General features: G+C 46.8%; 1 protein-coding gene across 3 annotated transcripts in view; it reads left to right on the top strand.

The window, feature by feature from the left end:
- Positions 1–17,357, top strand: part of TNR (tenascin R) — a 384,528-nt gene that overhangs the window by 301,172 nt on the left and 65,999 nt on the right. For all 3 annotated transcript variants that reach the window (XM_077928219.1, XM_077928217.1, XM_077928218.1), the window contains one exon: positions 8,489–9,047. In XM_077928219.1, coding sequence (XP_077784345.1) covers positions 8,549–9,047 — 499 coding nt within the window. In that variant the 5' untranslated portion in view covers positions 8,489–8,548. The remainder of the gene's footprint in view (positions 1–8,488; positions 9,048–17,357) is intronic.

The following is a 17,357-nucleotide window of genomic DNA, read 5'->3' as shown; positions in this document are numbered from 1 at the left end:
GATTCAGGAGAGACTCCTGGGCAAACTGATCACGCCATCACCTTCATGCTGCAGGTGCAGGAGTCCCATAATTGTATGCTGCCCTGTGGTCAGAGAAACCTTGCACATAGAAAAGTGGCTACAATCCTCCTGCTTGGTTTTCTGTTTGTAGGGGAACCATTTGTAGCGGGGAGACATTCAACACTGCGGACTGGAGTGAAATAATTTCAGGAACACTTTTAGGTTTTAGGCCGGGTTGGCTAACTCCCAGGTCAGGGTCCTGATCCAGCCCCCACTCCAGCAAATTTTAAATCCCACCAGGTAAAGGTAAAGGTACCCCTGCCCGTACGGGCCAGTCTTGACAGACTCTAGGGTTGTGCGCTCATCTCACTCTATAGGCCAGGGGCCAGCGCTGTCCGCAGACACTTCCGGGTCATGTGGCCAGCGTGACATCGCTGCTCTGGCAAGCCAGCGCAGCACACGGAAACGCCGTTTACCTTCCCGCTAGTAAGCGGTCCCTATTTATCTACTTGCACCCGGGGGTGCTTTCGAACTGCTAGGTTGGCAGGTGCTGGGACCGAGCAACAGGAGCGCACCCCGCTGCGGGGATTCGAACTGCTGACCATGCGATCGGCAAGTCCTAGGCACTGAGGTTTTACCCACAGCGCCACCCGCGTCCCCGAAATCCCACCAAGCCCTCACCAATTATGGCAGCAGCAAAAAGGGAAGAAAACAAGGCCTAGGGGTACACGTCACCCCCCCTCTCCAGTCTTCAGATCCATCAGTTGGTGAGCAGAGAGAGGATAGTACACATACCCTCCAACATTTCTCCGATGAAAATAGGGACACCCCATTCCATAATGATAATTTTACTATTTATACCTCACACATCTTACTGGGTTGCCCCAGTCTCTCTGGGAAGCTTCCAACATATATTAAAAACATAATAAAACATTGAACATTAAAAAAAACCCTTCCCTATACAGGATTGCCTTCAGACGGCTGGGGGGCCAGATAACTCCATACCTTCCAGTGAAAATAGGGACATCCTATCATACCATCCAACATTTCTCCAATGAAAACATTTCTTCTTCAGGGTGTCCTAAGGAAAAGCAGGACATTCTAGGATCAAATCAGAAACCAGGATGGCTTCCCTAAATCAAGGATGTCCCTGGAAAATGGGAACACTTGGAGGGTCTGCAGTCCATGCCCTTCCTCAGTTCACCTACAGAGAACACGTTGGGAGGAAGGGCCGGTGGGAGCATCTGCCCATGTGCACATCTCCCTCCATGTGCATACAAGGCCACAGCCCAGTGGCAGAGTTTCTGCTTTGCATGCAGAAAGTCCCAGGTTCCATCCCCAGCAACTCCAGGCAAGACTGGGAAAGAACGGTGCCTGAAATCCAAGAGAGCTCCTTGCCAGTAAGCCTAGATGAAAGTGAGCTAGATGGACTAATGGGCTAACTCAGCACAAGGCACCTTCCTGGTGGCCACACCTACTGCTGTCCTGCAGCCCTTGGAGGGTTGGCCAAGGGTAAAGTGGACCAGGGCCTAAGAGGGTTAGGCACTCCTTGGTTAGGTCCTTGGTTTCCAAATCACATAGAAGGCGCCACAGATGCCTTGTGCTCGGTAGCAGCAGTAGCACTGCCATTTTTATTTCTTTCATCGAGAGAAACAGAAGGGGGAAAACAATTGCATGCATTGTGTAAATTAAAAATGGGTTCCATGTTGCAGGTGGTTTGACCCCCTTGTCTCTCCCGTTTTAAAAAAAGCAAAAAACTTTATCGGTTCGGACAACCATATACACAGCCCACAGACTACTGTAGCAACTGACGCAATTGAACCACATTGTGATTTGGTAGATTTATCCACAAAACAGCTCCCACTCTCATGGTACTAAGGAAGCTCTTGGGTTTGTAAATATCTGCACTCTGGATGAGAGCCCGTCACTTGCAACCCACGCTGCTCCACTCCCTGAACTGAAATCTGTTTCTCGTGCCTCCCATGGAGCAGAGGTGGCAATGGCACCCACAGATGTCACTTCAAGCAGCAGGTATTACTCACCAATTAAGGAGAGAGGCAAAGTACAGCCATAATTTCTAAAGAAATTTAAGATAACTACCCTGCAAGTGCTGAAGACGCCACTGAACAATCGCTCAGCGTGTTTTCAGGCAGGTCGTGGGTTTTTGCAAAAGGCAAGAAGCTGGTAAACAGCTGTTTTAATGCAGGAGGCTGTGGGAGAGGAAGATGCTTCATTTCCCATGGGTGTAAGGAACAGAAAATAGTTATGAATTATACAAGGCAATTTCACATGTTACTGCTGTAAAGTGTGTCCTGATATCCGCAGCATCCCTGTTCTGACTCCCTGACTCAATATCAGGTACAAGAACTCAAATCCCAAAGCAGACAGGTGCTAGTGTTGGAATTTTTAAGGATGACAGCAATGTCCCCTCTTCCAAGCCTCAACACTGATGCTGGTGCCCTACCACAAACTCAGGCAAGCAGCACTGGATAAGATCCACTCCACCCAGTTCACCCATCCAAATCTTGGCATGATGACCACCAAACCATGGACAAGTGAGGATTTACTATGGTGCTGCCTGACCTGGCATTACAAAGCAGTACTGCAAGGCTAGAGGGCTGGCTGAGAAAAACCTAACCCCTGTTGGATGGGATGGGGACCAGAGAGGGGGAAGACTCTTAACTGTCTAATCCCCACTCATCTCATTACCTTGCCAGTCCTCCTCCCATTGCCATATCTCCCTCTGCCTGTGATCACACTAATAGGAAACCCCAGGTATATGACAAGGGTATTGTTGACTGTGTGTATCCTTTGTACACCAGTTTTTTAAACAATTGTGACCAAATGTCCACAGAAGAGTCATTCTTATTGTGCATATCTTTTCTATGCAAACATGGGTCTGGGGTATTTGGCTGTGGGAACCTGAGCTGGTGAGAGAGAACTGGATCAGCAAGAGAGGGTCAAAGGGCCTCATCCCGCCAGCCTCTTCTCTTCTGGAAATTGCATCTTCCTGGAAACTGGGTCAATGCTGACAACAGAGGAGGTACAGCATGGACTCATTCCAGGAGAATCTGGGGCTTCTGACTGCTGGTGTCAGAACAGACAAAGATGGGACAGGGAGAGTCAAAGCTTAGCTGTAGCTCTCCCCATCCTTGATCATTTTCTAGTTTCACGCTTTAAAATACCCAGCCAGTCTGGCTAGCTAAGTAGTAAGAACATTGGCCTTTTTGTGTGTAGTTGCAGTTGCTTACCCTTTGTTGCTGATGAGTAATTTCTCAATTACACCGCTGTAGATAAAGGACACCAATGAAAGACAACATGAAAGTCAATGGGCCTAGAGGCACCTCATTTGCACCAGGCAGAGCTCAGTGCCCACAAATTGATGCTAGATCACCATAAGAAGAATACTCATGTGTAACACCAACTTTATTTGCAGGAAAGCCAGACTTTCCCCTTCATGCTAGGTCCTCTTTCTTCACTTTTGTCCTGTCCCTCTGACTTAGAACATGAGCCTCTTCAGCAAGGCCATGGCATAGGAGTCAGTTCCTAGGAGCCGAGGTCCCTTCGCCCCACCCCATAAAACATTTGAGGGAGCGAGGCCCCCACAAAAACATTATGGGCATTGCCATTCAAATGGTGTGGGTGCGCCCCATCATGTGATCAATTATGCAGGGGGGCTTATCTGTCCCGCCAATATTTTACTCAACCCGGCACCCCTTGGACAGCAGCTAGCAGAAGTGAAAGACCAAATAAGTTCATGTAGTTCAAAAGCTTGTCATATTTTAAATAGACTTGTACTGTATATCTTTTTTACTCGTTTGGGTTGCTGCTCTGTGCTAGATTCAAAACTGCTCCGTGCTAGATTCAGTTCCTTGTATTTGTTTTCTGCTATAAATTGCTATTTTCTTATAGCCCAGGTTGGAGAGGGCTTCTTTCCTGCTCCCTGAAACACCCTGCCCTTGCTCGGACGCAATTGATGGATCCCAAAATAAGCATTATAACAATCACTATCTATCTATCTATCTATCTATCTATCTATCCATTCATATATGCATTCCCCACTTCAGCTTATGGTCCCAGGGTGGGTTATAACAGATCAAACTACATAAAACTATCAAATAACATTTACAACATTGTATAATGCCTCATTTAAAGTACTCACTCCCTGAGTTCAGGTCAGCACTGACACTGGGTGTATTTTCCATCAGGTTGAGACTCTCGTCTTTTGTCCAGCCTTTGAGGAACAGCTGTAGTGACCTATATTCTGGGATGTTGTCCAACAAATATAGGTACAGTGAAATCCCCACAACTTGTGCACAATGCTACCGCGCTGATCAGATTTGGCTATGTAGTAGCCAAATCATGACATGGGGAAGTAAAGTCAGTTCAGAGTTAGGGATTCTTATATTGCTTTGAATGTGCAAATAATTCCCCCACAATTGATAGGAGAGTCAATGGGGGGGGGGGGGAGATCAGCCACCATTTTGACTGAGCATTATGTGCCTTCCTGCAGTGAAGTATGGCTAACCATCCTTAGCTTCAAGAAGAGGAAAAACTCATACAAAAGGAGAGGAAATTCAAACATAGTAATTACAACAAGCTGTCAGAACAAAAGCAAATAGCCGGCTCCCACTAAAGCACTATGGCATGAAATTGCTGCAGAAAAACAGTAAATGCAACATCTGTTTCTAAGTTACTTTTCTTTGAAAGAACTGCATTCAGACTGTACAGGTCTCTCCATAAACTACTCTTCCAATGAAAATTAAATGTAAGACAAATTTCCCAGCAGCAGGTAAGCAATAGGCAGTCAAGTTGACCCCGGTGCTGTAGTAAGAATAATAAGACTCCCTTAGCCTACAGTCACAACTGTCTGTCTGCCGGGCACAGACTTTCTGCTGTGATTTTTAAGGCAGACGTATTGGAGTGAAATGTGATCAATGTACACCTTCCCAGCCCCCCCCCCCCCAAAACAGGCCCCTTCAGACTAAAAAAAACACCCTGCAGGTCTAATCTAGCACTGGTGTAACTACACTGAGGAAAAGAGTTTATGCTGCTGGAGGAATTTGGCCCATGAAGTCTGGATTTACCACCCAGAGACTGCAAATCAATACCAAAATGGAAAGTTGCCCAGTTGCAAATAAAGACACTTTACCACATTATTCTGTGTGCCGGTGGGGGGTGGAATGACTTTTAACAAGCAATATCTGTGCGTCCTGAACACAAACGTAAATAAACCTAAGATTGTGCAGTGTAGTTTAATGATATTTAATTCACTGGCTGCCGCTGCAGGAGCCCCTCAATCAAACTAGTGCTGTGTTTCTGGGGAATATTACATGGTCTGAGATAATGGCACATTCCTGCCTGGAACAAACAATCACAAGTCACATTTCCGTCGCTTCATTATTTTCTTTCATCAGTGATGATTAATATATGCAGAGTAGAACCTTACCTACTTGGGTTGTGGGGAGGGAGGAAGAAGTAGAGTTTTTTCCTCACAGTTGATGATTCCATTAAACTATCGGCCCCCTAAGACTGCAAAGTGCCAAGCCCTTTCATAAGGTGCTTGCAGGCCTAAGGAAACTGTCAGAAACCAATAGGGTTGAATCACAGGTTCCTTGAAACAAATAACATTAAGTGGTAATATAGGAAACAGCTCTCAGGACAGAGAGATGGTTTTAATTCCAGATACTTTCTCTTTGTAAACCCCTTTGAGGGTTTGTTGTTTTTTTAAGTCGAGCAGTATAAAATTGTTATGAATTAAATAATACTTTCCCATGACACCATAAGAATTTTTATGATTACTAATTATCATTACACTGAATATTTGTCGCTGGCCTGTCCATTGTCTCTGTCTCGGGTGACAATGGATTGCGCCTCCGGTACGAATATTAATATTCAGTGTAAGTAACTATCATTGGTGATAGTAAAAAAAAAGTAACATGGGGTTCTGGGAAAGTATTATTTATTTTGATTGAGGGCTAAAGATCGGTTTTCCCTGGGGGAAAGTGGTGGGACAAGATGGAGAAGCCCTTTGTGAGAAATAGACCTTAGATTTCTGCAGCAAGGAAGCCACATTTGGGACTCGTTTCAGCATCTGGCATCCTTGGGCAGTTGGCAGGACCATCCCCTGACCCGTGCCTTGCCCCCTCTCAAAAAAGTTTTGGCCTGGCAGAACATGGGCAGCTGGATCTAACATGTCCTAGAATGCCCTCATCATCACATCACAAAGGGTCATTCCTGGAAATTAAAACGGCAGTTCCCAGCCACACAGTCAACTTCCGAGGGTCCAACAACAGATTCAGCCCACCAGAAGGCACCCTGCCTAGAGCCCTAGAACCTGGAACCACCCTTCCTACACTTATCTCCCTGTCAACACACAACCCACCCAAGTCCCTTGCTCTCCTGTAAACATTCACCTGAGGTGGCAGATGTTTCCGCTGTTAACTTTGAGGCATCGAAGCACAAAGCTACAGCTTTGCCTCCTTAAGAGCATGCGTGCTCACACATCTTGGGCAATCATTCGGACAGCCTTGACTTTTAAGTGGCTCCTGGGTCCTGCACATCCTATTCATCACTCTGTGTGGCTCCTGGTTCTTCAGTCTCAGGTCTCTAAGCATCTCTGTGGTCTCAGCCAAAGAGGCTCCTTCAACTTCCTGTACATTAGAACATTTTGCGGCAGGACCAAAGTAGGGATCCTTATTTTTGTTCCAGTACAATACTGCTAAGTTCTTTATCATGTTCTACTCTGTGGAGCTATTTCAGTGAGCAAGGAAGGGGAAATGTGTGTCTGCTGCACCTGCCACCTCAAACAGCTGCAGCTTTCTCCAGCAGTTAAGTTCAGATACAAGGTACATCATCGTGGTCTGTACAGATGCACCAAAGCGAACTGGAGTAAATGTATTGCTCATTGCACCAGCAGTGCTGCTTTAGACACTTCAGAGCATCAGACCAATACCACTGAGTTACTGCTGGAGAACATCAAACTACTGATGTTTGAGAGAGTAAGTGTGAATGCAATTAACTTTACAGGGTTGAATTGTTCTTTTAAGCAGACTGTTTCATTATCAAGGTTACTTATTAGTTTAGCTCTTTTCAGAAGCCATGCCTTCGAAACCTAAGTGCTGCCGACGGAGCAGAACTAAAGTGGGGGGGGGGGGCGTGAAACCTCCAAGCAATCTGGCAAGACGATCACCTTAATCTAGCGCTGTTCAGAAATCTCTCCTCTAATTTATTGAAGGCTTTCTTCACCTGTTCCTTTTTTTCTGCCTCATTTTCATATAATATCAGGGGGTGTAGAGTTGAACTCGCTTTATCACTGAGATGCAACTGTGGGTGTTCATTTTCCCATTAAACCTTTCTCCTACGCTCTGTAACCTCCCCAGCTGGCTGCACTTGCTGATCAGAAAAAGCCCCATAGGAAGAGCTATCTCATGACGTCTTCCTCTAGGCTTTAATTGAAGCATTGGAGGCCAGGGAGGGTGGCTGCCGCCTGGGCCCCTGATTTTGTTGTTAAGGGAAGTCTTTCCTGTTAAAAAAATGTCTGTTCGTGCAGTGATATGTTTTTTAAAGTTTAAAAAAAAACTTCACTTGAGACACACATACACAAGTGAGTAATTCATGAAATCACAGAATTACAGAGTTGGAGAGTTGGAAAAGAACCTAAGGGTCATCTAGTCCAACTCCCTGCAATGCAGGAATCTCAGTTAAAGCATCCATCCTCCCTTTGCCCTCAGAGATGACATCATATGGTCAAAGCATGGTGCTGTGACATCAGTGTGTGGCCTATGTGTTGCCTGAGAACATATTAAGCAATCCTATATTTTCTGCTCAGAAGGAGATCTCATTTAAATTATGGGGCTTACTCCTAGGAAAGTGAGGATAACATTGTTTTCTTAAGACTGTAAAGCACTTTGCAAGCGCTTATATATACTAGTTGTCACCAATAATACAGTGGTACCTCTGGTTGCGAACGGGATCCGTTCCGGAGGCCCATTCGCAACCTGAGCAGAACGCAACCTGCGTTTGCGTGTGCGAGGGTCGCGATTCGCCACTTCTGTGCATGCACATGACATCATTTTGCGCGTCTGCACGAGCGGCCAAACCTGGAAGTAACCCTTTCCGGTACTTCCAAGTCACCGTGGAACGCAACCTGAAAACGCTCAACCTGAAGCAAACGTAATATGAGGAATGACTGTAATTGTAACTGTTGCCCTTCACTTTTCCTAATTATGGATTATAAGTGAATTGAAAATTGATGGGTTTTGTTCATTTTTGCTTAGTTCTTCACAATCAACCTTCTCTCTCTCTCTCTCTCTCTCTCTCTCTCTCTCTCTGTCTCTCTCTCTCTCACACACACACACTCCTATGCTTGCATGCATAGATGTTTCTACTGTCTGTGCAAAGGATTTTGGCCTCAAATCTATCATATCCTCTTAGGATCTACTCCTAACACTGGTCTCATAAATTCCCCTCATGTGCTTTGTTACAGGTTCCACTAGAACCCTGCCTTCCAACACTGGGACAGAAGCTTCTTGCCCTCCCTAAGAAAATGGGGGCTGATGGTGAACATGCAGTTCTAAGGAACATTCTAGTCAGTCTCAACTTAATGCTGCTAGGGTCCATCTTCAGACCTTTCGAGTGCCGCCTGGAAGTGATGACGGAGAGAGTCAAGAGACAGGTGACTGACGCCGAAGGGGGCTTTACCAACTACACGGCACCTATCAAAGACCAGCCCATGGTCTTCAGCCATATATACAACATAAATGTGCCTCTGGACAGCCTCTGCGCAACATCCCTAGAGGCTTCCTCTGACCCAGAGGTGAGTTCAGAAGATGACCGGATGACGGAATACACCGAACAGACCTCAGACAGTGAGAGCCAGGTCACCTTCACCCACAGGATAAACCTCCCCAAACAGACTTGCAAGTGTACCGCCTCCTCCCGGGACATACAAGAGCTGCTGAGCAGGATTGAGATGCTGGAGAGGGAGGTGTCCATGCTTCGTGACCAATGCAACTCCAATTGCTGTCAAGAAAATGCAGCCACAGGTAGTAACTGATGCCGTGGGGTCTTGATGAAAGCTAAGAAAATTCAAATAAAAAAAGAATGAATTTATGAGTCATTTCCTTAGTGTTTCTCAAACTTGGGTCCCCAGCTGTTGTTCGACTACAACTCCCAACATCCCATTGGGGTGATGGGAGTTGTAGTCCAACAACAGCTGGAATCCCAAGCACTGCTGGGGTAGGCAGAATTCTGCATTGTGCTTTCAGATTTCCAGGAAAGTCGTCAAGCTTTGCAGACCTGGAATTTGCTCTAGTTTTAACCCTAACTCGCAACATTAGATTCACTTTCGTTTTTAAAAAACCACAGGTGTCTATCTTTCTCGCCTTCTCTTCCTTTTTCTACACCTCTCTCTCTTTCCGCAGCACCCTAAACAAAACACAACAACAAGTATGTGCCCCCTAGCCACCCAGTTAAAGGTATGCCTAGTGACATGCCATGGACAAAATAAATTAATTAATCATATGGAAAGGTCTAGTGATGTATGGAAGTAAGAGGGGGAAGTGAGAGCTGGACCATAAAGAAGGCTGATCGCCGAAGAATTGATGCTTTTGAATTATGGTGCTAGAGAAGACTCTTGAGAGTCCCATGGACTGCAAGAAGATCAAACGCATCCATTCTTAAGGAAATCAGCCCTGAGTGCTCACTGGAAGGACAGATCATGAAGCTGAGGCTCCAGTACTTTGGCCACCTCATGAGAAGAGAAGACTCCCTGGAGAAGACACTGATGCTGGGAAAGATGGAGGGCACAAGGAGAAGGGGGCGACAGAGGACGAGATGGTTAGATAGTGTTTTCGAGGTTACCAGCATGAGTCTGACCAAACTGCGGGAGGTAGTGGAGGACAGAGGTGCCTGGCGTGCTCTGGTCCATGGGGTCACGAAGAGTCGGACACGACTAAACGACTAAACAACAACAACAACAACAAATGGAAAGGTCAAAATTGGTGGACCCTCCTTATCCATTTGGGCAGGATGTGTGCCCAACTGGCAGGTTGCTGTGCTCCCCCTTTCAGGTATATACCACACCTTGCTGGCTTTGGAAGGTCAGTCCCAAGATCAGGTTTCAGCCACTGGGTATTTAGCTGATTTAGGGGGAAGATACCTGAATGCGCTTAGGCATGACTCTTAGGTGGGGGGTTTCCAGAGTGTGGTCCATGGACCACCTGTGGTCCACAAGCTTCATTCATACAGCCTACAGCATGGCTGTGGATTTGTAGTTGAAGTTGGGAGATAGCACATCTATTGCATTAACTATTCATATAGATTTTTTGAATTGGATTTTATTGCTTCTTCTATTTCTTGCATTGTATTATTGTATTATGATTTGAATTCTATGGAATTCAGATTGTAATGCAATGCAATGCAATGTATAAGAAATAAAAAGCAATAAAAATACAATTAAAATGATAGGGCACCTGGCATAGCCCATTACGATTGCTATAATCAGCCAAAATAATAATAATCATTAAGTGGTCCATCAAGACCCTCCACAGTGGCGGAGCAGTTTGGGGACCACTGTGCTAGGCCACACTTCGTGCCCACCAAACACACTAGTGAAATGACTAACTAGAAGCTAAAACTTGTTGGTAGTGGTGAGACAGAGGCAGAGGGACAATTTTGGCTATTGAGCTGTCCAGGGGGTATTCCAGACTGCAATCTGCTGAAGAATGAAAATGCATGCATGAGAATGTCTACTCTTATCTGGGAGGCTTGAAAGCATCCTCCTCCATGCACAATGCTTCAGACGTGATGGAGAAGTTGAGGGACCAGGTAACCTGAACGCTTTGTGCTTTCTCCCTGCATATATCCATCACAATTGAAACAGAGCTTTTACATCTCTCCTAGATGAGAAATGTCCAAGGTGAGCCCATGTTGGGAGCTCATTTCCCTGCTAAGGGAGATGCTAAAGTTCTGTTCTGGATGAGATGGAGAAGTGCAGAAGCAGCACATCCAGGACTGAGTGTGAGAATCTCTGCACATTCATCTGCCAAACAGAAGTTTACATATTTATTATATCCTATATCAAGTTTGTAACCAAACCTCTGTTCAAAGAACTCAGGATGGCACACATGAGGCGTTGTCCCATGTTGCCTGCATAACTTCCCTGCGAGGTGGGTTAGGCAGTGAAATAATGATTTGCCCAGCTAGCTTCATGGTTGAATGAATTTTTGGAGCTGAGTGAAAATCCCCCCCTCCCCAAGTAACAAAAACACTCAGAAGCATTGAATATGAGGAGGACTATGACAAAAGTTAAGGGACGTGGGTGGCGCTGTGGGTAAAAGCCTCAGCGCCTAGGGCTTGCCGATCGAAAGGTCAGCGGTTCGAATCCCCGCGGCGGGTTGCGCTCCCATTGTTCGGTCCCAGCGCCTGCCAACCTAGCAGTTCGGAAGCACTCTCGGGTGCAAGTAGATAAATAGGGACCGCTTACTAGCGGGAAGGTAAACGGCGTTTCCGTGTGCGGCTCTGGCTCACCAGAGCAGCGATGTCACGCTGGCCACGTGATCCGGAAGTGTCTCCGGACAGCGCTGGCCCCCGGCCTCTTGAGTGAGATGGGCGCAGAATCCTAGAGTCTGTCAAGACTGGCCCGTACGGGCAGGGGTACCTTTACCTTTTTATGACAAAAGCTGATGAGGTGTCAAAATTCTTCAAAAGATTCATTGGGGGCCACAATATCAGTGGTAGCATTTCATTTAATCCCCACCACATCTATTGCCCAGTTAAAAACACACACAAGTTTTCTGGCAGCCCAGATTGCATGTACCAATTTGAGCTGAGAGTTCTCAAGCAATAATTTTGAGCTCAGCCTTAGTCTGAACCCAAGCTTAGCTTGGCATGCGCACAGGGCTTCTTGAGTTAGGGAGGCCCGGGAGATAAAGGTTCAGGGAAAGGTTTGAACTGTTGAGAAACACTACCCTAGAGAGACTTTGACATCTTGAGGAAGTCTCTCCCTTGTTGTCAGACAGCCAATCAAAACCAGAATGTGGAGACTTAATGTTAATAAAAACATTTTTTAAAACCCAGAGTGTAGAAGCAGTAAAGCTCAGCAAGACATATTGCTTTATCTTGAGCAGCCTAAAATAAAACTGTGAGGCAACAGTTTGCAAAAACCATCTTGTAGCTGAAAGCAGTATGGTTTCTACTGAGCCTGCTTTCTACTGAGTGGGGGTGACTTCAGATGATGGGCTTCCCCTACATTTGTCTCACTGCAGCACTGCTTCCCTTTGTCTCACTAGCTGTAAATTACATTATTCCATTCATTTTAATTCATAAGAAACAGAATGGGAGGTGGGGAGGGGTGGTAATCAATCATGTATCACTTGCAGTCTGAAAGCAAGAACAGCAGCAAATTCACTTGATTGATCCCCATTCCAGACATGGGCCAAATAAGCCAAAAGTGGCCATTTGCAAGCCTGTTTCTGTTTTCATTGGTCTTCTTCAATATCTCTGGTGGCTTCAAGCCTGTTTTGGGCAAGGATTGGCAGCGCAATTTAGTTCCCCACTACCTGTGGGTGTGGTTTGTGGGAGTGAGGCCAAATTGTGGGCCTTGTGGACCCAATTGGTGCTCAGGCCAAAATGCACCTGTGGGTGGGAGGTTTCCCACCCCTGCAATATATCAAAGAATACAATGCTTTCTATCTTCTGAAGCTGCAATCCTGCATCCAATTGCATATGCATAAGTCCCTTAGCATACACATGGCCGTTAGCAACTGTAAAAAAAACCAACATAAATAAATCAGAATTGTGTGTGTGCATGCACACACAGTTAAAACACCTGGGAGAGTATCTTTAGCAGTCAGAAACCATCAACAAAAACATTTATAATGAAAGCACTGGTTTTCATCTGAATAACAAAGCACAAAGCTTTGTGGAGCTCACTTGTATACCTTCAGGTTTAGTCTTCCAAAAGACACGGTTCAGTTGGTCATCTCTAGAAGTCTGTTCTTCAAAACTAAAGAAGCAGCAGGCTATTGTAATAAGGCGGTTTTCAAAGGGGTTTGTTAATGGTATAATGAATCTCAGTCCCAAAAGAGAGAAGCGGAGTACAGAAAATGCTTTACACCTGAGGGAATATTGTAAAAGAGAGAGGCGTTTTTGAAAGAGTTTCTGCCTGCCTCCTTGACATTGTGTACACATCCAGCAGGGAGAGCCATGGAAAAAATACTAAAATTAATCCTTGCTTCCAAATATGTGGGAGTTCCTAAACCTGGCAGCCTCATTTACAAACATCACCATTGCGGATCAGTCCCCAAATTGCAGGGGAGAAGGGAACCCATTTCCCTGCAAACACGACAGCATTTGCTACTGCATGTTTTGTAAAAGAGCATTGTAGGAGACTAAAACATAGGACGAAAACCACTTGGCAAATAGGAGCACTCATCTCAAAATAGCTACTAGCCCAGGTTTCATTTCTCTGCTGGTGTCACCCAAAATTCTTTCTCTCTATGCAGCATCTCACAAAGGACTTCAATTCCTGCTGACACCAAAGACAGAGCCAAAATTTGACACCTGAGGCAGGCACCTCACTCTGCAAACACACAAACTACTACACACACAACCATGGCTCCTCACACCACCTCACTTAATCCTTTTCACAGAAAGCAGGCCCCACATTCGGCAAGTTAATGAATTCTGCTGTCTTGACCAAGCACAGCATTGCCTTTAAGAAGGACCTTTAAGAAGGACCATCATGAGAGCTGCCAGGCCTCCGCACCTGACCGGCTTTCAGGGAAAATCTGAGCATAAAGGGACCCTGCAGGTTGTCTTCTGCTCAGCTTAATAAAAGCTCTTGCTGTTACTTCATTCGCATATGCATTGTGCCAAGCTCCTGTGGATGCAGGTTCTGTTTCCTGGCTGCAGCAGGGAGAGCACTAGGCCACCATCACGGCTTGCCTCCCAGCCTCCTCCGCCTGGGTCTCAAAGTCTGAGGCTCCAGAGACCTAACAAATTAAATTCATCAACTTAGTGTTGTTTTCTTTTGAATGTTTGAATACAGGCGGCTGGGAGCGAGTCACCAAAGTGACGGCGCCTGACCTGCCCTTTGCCTAATATTGAGGCTGAACTTGAGAGAGACACAAACACAAGGCAGGGTCTGCTAGTAACTTCACTCTCCTTGAGCCTCCCGTTTAAATTCTGGGCAGTGTGCAAAGGAACCAGAAAACTCCATTTCGCCACAGAGATCTGGAGGATAATAAAGTCTGAGATAATTAAGGGAAAAGATGCCCAAGAGTTGCACTTCCCAGATCAAATCAGAGCCCTTTGCAAGACAGCTCAACTGACATGTCAGCCAATTAAAATTTCAGCTGCAAACCCTGAGCAGCTAGATCAGATCATAACTTAATCGGATTCACACCCCAAAGGAGCAGGTTCACAGTTTGGGGGTGCTTTGGATCCAACTCTGTCACTTGAGTGGCTAGAAGTGCCTTCAGGGGTGGAGCTTGGTAATATGCTGTCCTTGCAAGGCCATTTGATGCCCTCCCTGCAGCCCTCAAGTCTCCCTTGGGGAAGGAGGTGCAAGGCTCTGGCAGGGTCCTAGAGCCCTCATGCCTCCTCCTCAAAGCCAGGCAAGTGCTTACTGGGCACTCTGGTGCCTTTTGCCAACTGCAGCTGGTTCAACAGCTACAGCCATTCCTGGACTTGGAAAGTACATTAGTTCACGCTCTGTTTGCTTCCAAACTGGATTACTCAATGTGCGACTTCCCTCACATTTGATCTGCAGTTTGTGCGGAGCAGCCCAATTGCCAACCGGAGTGAGGCCTTGTCAACATTTAACACATGTGCTCAGAGGTCCGCACTGATTTGCTACCAGGCCAGGTTCAAGGTGTTCCTATTAGCATAGGAAGGGACACAGGTGGCACTGTGAGTTAAACCACAGAGCCTACGGCTTGCCGATAAGAAGGTCGGTGGTTCAAATCCCCACGACAGGGTGAGCTCCCGTTGTTGGGTCCCAGCTCCTGCCCACCTAGGAGTTCAAAAGCATGTCAAAGTGCAAGTAGATAAATAGGTCCTCCGGCAGGAAGGTAAATGGCATTTCTGTGCACTGCTCTGGTTCGCCAGAAGCGACTTAGTCAGGCTGGCCACATGACCCGGAAGCTGTACGCCGGCTCCCTCAGCCAGTAAAGTGAGATGAGCGCCGCAACCCCAGAGTCAGCCACAACTGGAACTAATAGTCAGGGGTCCCTTTACCTATTAGCATAGAAAGCCCTTAACCACTTGGGACCAGTTGACTTGCGAGATCGCCTTATCCCACACAGGCCCACTTAACTGCTCCGATCGGTGGAATTCGCATGACTACCCAGTGGCGTAGCATGTGCTACCACTGCCTGGGGCATATGCACATTGGGGCACGCCCAAGCAGGGATGGGCATGGAGGGAGCCTGCTGTGGCTACACCAGCCTAGCCCAGCCCACCCCTTGCTGCCAAAGCAGCTCCTTCAAATCAGTCCAATTGGAGAGGCGCCCTCACATACACACCCCGGCAGCCCTGCACAGCTTTGCAAGGCTGGCGTCAGACTGTCGGATCCCAGCCTCGTGAAACGGCACCGGGGGCGCACTCGCACACCAGAACCCAGCCAAGAAGAGGGGCAGCAATGCTGCCGCAGCATCTCCTCTGCTTTCACCCCCAGGTCACGCCCTCTTCCTCCCTCCTTGGTGGGTGGCGGTGGGGTAACCGTGGTGCCCTCCCCCTTCCCACCTTCACTGTACCCTTTTCAGGACCGGCTGAAATCATCATTGTTTAGACAAGTCTACCCAGATGTTCTAAGGTCATTTTAATCTGTTTTAGTATTTTAACTTTTGTATGTTTTAAAATAGGGTTGTAATTGTTCTTGATTTTCTTGTTTTCTCCTGCAAACCACTTTGAGGGGTTTTTTTGGGGGGGGGGTTATAATCAAGTGGTGTACAGATGTTATGAAATAAATAATAAGTAGATAAGTAACTTCTTGCAAGATCTTGGCTCTGTTTGAAGCCAATGAAGAAGAATATCATAGCGCCTGAAATGTTAAGGGTAGTCAAAGGAGATCAGATTCCATGAGGAGAACCCTTCTGCTTTATTTTTAGTTCAAAGTGACTGCATCAGAGGGGAGTGGATCAATTTGGGGAAGCTATGTTTGGGAGAGAGGGACACGGGTGGCGCTGTGAGTTAAACCACGGAGCCTAGGACTTGCCGATCAGAAGGTCAGCGATTCGAATCCCCGCGACGGGGTGAGCTCCCGTTGCTCGGTCCCTGCTCCTGCCCACCTAGCAGTTCGAAAACACGTCAAAGTGCAAGTAGATAAATAGGTACCGCTCCGGCGGGAAGGTAAATGGCATTTCTGTGCACTGCTCTGGTTCGCCAGAAGCGGCTTACTCATGCTGGCCACATGACCCGGAAGCTGTACGCCGGCTCCCTCGGCCAATAAAGCGAGATGAGCGCCGCAACCCCAGAGTCGGCCACGACTGGACCTAATGGTCAGGAGTCCCTTTACCTTTACCTTTACTATGTTTGGGAGAGGGAGCGCTTAACGCTCTCCCTGCCTATCTGAATGCCTCTCTGCCTTCTCTGCCCATCTGAATGACACAGCTCACCCACCACTGCCCTCCAAGGAGAAAACGCACAAGTACCACTGGTCTTCTCCCACAGAGCAAATAGCTTTTTAATTTTTATCAGGCTTTTTAATCCTCTGCTGTTTGCTTTTATGCTGCTTTGTATTTGTTTTATGTCTACTGGCTGCTTTTATGCCACTCTTTTGACTTGTGTTGCTTTAATATTTTGTTTTAATTTGCTTTTATTGTAATTTTAGATGCTTCATAAGCTGCCTTGGAATCTCCCTGTGGGGTAGGGTATAAATCTCTAAAAACAAGGAAGCGGAGAGAAAGGAGGAGAAGGCCTCTCCTCTGGCGGCACCACTTTCCCAGTCGCACCCAAAGGGGCTTCCAGACCAGCTGTCAACTTTTATTTTTTAAAGTGTGCATAGATCTTCCTGTGTCCTAAAAGGATGCTGTAAAGACTTTGAATTTTGATTGCTATGCACCTGTCAGGGAACTGCCATCAGTGCCGTAGGGAGAGAGCAAAATCCAGAGGGATTCCAGAGAGCGTCCCGGAAGTGGGAGAGGCAGCCCATCTTCTGGGGAAGAGAATCAGCGTAGCACCAGTGGAGAAGGGGAGCAGATGGGGGAAGCGGCGAGGCGGTCCCATGACTCCAGTGAGAGAGTGCCAGTGTGGTGTAGTGGTTAAGAGCGATGGACTCGTAATCCGGGTTCGCGTCTCCGCTCCTCCACATGCAGCTGCTGGGTGACCTTGGGCCAGTCACACTTCTCTGA

Source organism: Podarcis muralis, chromosome 5 (genome assembly GCF_964188315.1).
Source record: "Podarcis muralis chromosome 5, rPodMur119.hap1.1, whole genome shotgun sequence".
Lineage (NCBI taxonomy): Eukaryota > Metazoa > Chordata > Lepidosauria > Squamata > Lacertidae > Podarcis > Podarcis muralis.
This window is presented reverse-complemented; position numbering and strand designations above follow the sequence as displayed.